Source organism: Poecilia reticulata, linkage group LG15 (genome assembly GCF_000633615.1).
Source record: "Poecilia reticulata strain Guanapo linkage group LG15, Guppy_female_1.0+MT, whole genome shotgun sequence".
Taxonomy (NCBI): domain Eukaryota; kingdom Metazoa; phylum Chordata; class Actinopteri; order Cyprinodontiformes; family Poeciliidae; genus Poecilia; species Poecilia reticulata.
Genome location: NC_024345.1, coordinates 29,982,056 through 29,984,254, shown reverse-complemented (window position 1 = coordinate 29,984,254; position 2,199 = coordinate 29,982,056). Strand labels below are relative to the sequence as shown.

Sequence of the window (2,199 nt, the reverse complement as noted above, 5' to 3'; positions counted from 1 at the left end):
TGTTTCTCCTCCAGGTGGCGATGTAGCCTCAGCTAGCTGTAACGCTGTGTTTCTCCTCCAGGTGGCGATGGCGGCTCCGCCCCCCCAGCCGTTCCCCACTGTGGACGTCCCTGACCACGCCCACTACACCATCGGCTCCGTCATCCTGGCCATCGGCATCACGGGCGTGGTCGGGAACTTCCTGGTGATCTACGCCTTCTGCAGGTAGAGGGAACATTTCCTGCGACCAAATATGGCCAAACCTGACCGGTGGTTAATGAAGGCCGTCAAAACGTTTACATTATAATTTAAACGTTTGATCACCTGCTTGGTTTAATAAACTAATCATTTCATAATTACACAGCGAAACAGGAAGCTGAATGTTTTTATAGATAAAGAATTTAGTGTTTGTCACAACTTTATTTTTCTACTTGCCTATTAAATTTTTGTTTTTCTCTTTGAAATTATCTAATTTAAACTAAATTTGGAGTATTTGTTTCACTAAAAAAGAAAAGAAGAGTTTAGATCTGAAGGAATTTAAGTGTGAAAATTAAAAGGAGTCATTTCCTCTAACAGAAAATACCTAAAAATCTGATTACCTCAGAAAAGCCCAGATATCAGAGATGTGTTGCTAACAGCTAGCAGCTAGCTCCTCTGTGCAGCGGCTCTAACGGAGCCTGTAGAGCTGCTGTTGCCCCTCCTACACTTTGGACTGAACCATTGTTCTAATAATGGTGGGGGGACCTAAAAATGTATTATTACTCATTTCTGAGATAAATGGCAGATTCTTTGTTTCTTTTGCCTTTTCATATTGATATTATTTAAATGCAAACGTTTCTTCAATGATTTTTTTTAGGGGGGGCATTTCTAGACTTTTCCAAGCCTGGGGGGTCCGGGCCCCCCGACCCTCCTCTAGATTTACGCCCATGTGTGTTGGTGAACAGGTGTTTGTTCTGTTAACGAGTCGCCGATCCAGAATCCTTCCATCAGATCCACGAACCGAGTTCATCCCAGAAACAATCTGGAAACCTGAAATATTCACGTTAATACTGTTACATTTACATGTTTAAAGCTAAAAAATGATGAAAAGAGTTAAAATAAATGTATCTAAATATAAAAATGGATCAGATCTGCTGTTATTGATCTGGTTTGATTTGTGTCTTTTTTTTCTTCAAAGAAATATTTTATTTTTGCAGATAAACTTATAAAACTGGTTTGGCAGAAATCCTGAATTTAACCTGGAATACGGAGCTAAATCAACACCAAAAATGTTGCAGCATTCCTGGGAAAAAATAATAATTTAAGGAAAAATTTCCACGTTTTGTTCTTAAAAATAAAAAAGTATATTTATTTTATCCAATCTGTAAAAGTTAAAATTATTTTTATTGTAAATACATTTCTGTAGTTTTCAGTTCAACATCAAAGCTCTGTATTCGGTTTTAACGTAAATTTTCATCTATTTCTTGAAACGATAAACATTTCAGGATTTTTGGTCAAAACCTTTAAATTCAGCCAAAATTCTGCTGAAAATATGAATAAGTTCATATGATTGAGTGAGAACGTTCATTAAAACAAACTGTTAAAACCAAATGAAACATTTTCAAAACCGTTTAAATCTGTAAATATTTCCCTAACAGCGTAGCGGCGCCCCCTGCTGGCATAAACGTGCAATAATATGATGCAAGAAAAGTTTTAATTCCTTTCTTTATTGTTTTTTAGTTTTAAATTTGTGTAAATTTTTGTTTTGCATGTTGTACTTGTTGTTTACTTCCTGCAGGAGCCGCAGCCTGCGCACGCCGGCCAACATGTTCATCATCAACCTGGCCGTCACCGACCTGCTGATGTGCCTCACCCAGTCGCCCGTCTTCTTCACCACCAGCATGAACAGGAGGTGGATCTTTGGGGAGAGAGGTAACCGTGGCAACCAGGGAGGGCCCTTCGGCCAACACCAGGGGGCGCTACAGAGCGGAGGAGTTCACGTCTCATGAACGACTCTGGGTCATTTTCCAGTCATTTATAAAGATTTTAGCCGTTTCTGCATTTTCTGCCAGATATTTGTCATTTGGTCGCCATGGTTACAGAGCTGACGGCTCAACATGGCGCCGGATGGAGAGCAGTTACAGAGGCGGAACACCAGGGGGCGACAAACTAGAGCCACTTCCCCTCACTGGTTCCTGACTGGTTCCTCACTGGTTCCTGATTGGTTCCTGACTGGTTCCT

General features: G+C 40.5%; 1 protein-coding gene across 1 annotated transcript in view; it reads left to right on the top strand.

Moving 5' to 3' along the window:
* The window catches only part of opn4a (opsin 4a (melanopsin)), a 16,232-nt gene that overhangs the window by 4,370 nt on the left and 9,663 nt on the right, over positions 1–2,199 (top strand). Inside the window, exons 2-3 of the mRNA XM_017308833.1 lie at positions 62–204; positions 1,757–1,890. Coding sequence (XP_017164322.1) covers positions 68–204; positions 1,757–1,890 — 271 coding nt within the window. The 5' untranslated portion in view covers positions 62–67. The remainder of the gene's footprint in view (positions 1–61; positions 205–1,756; positions 1,891–2,199) is intronic.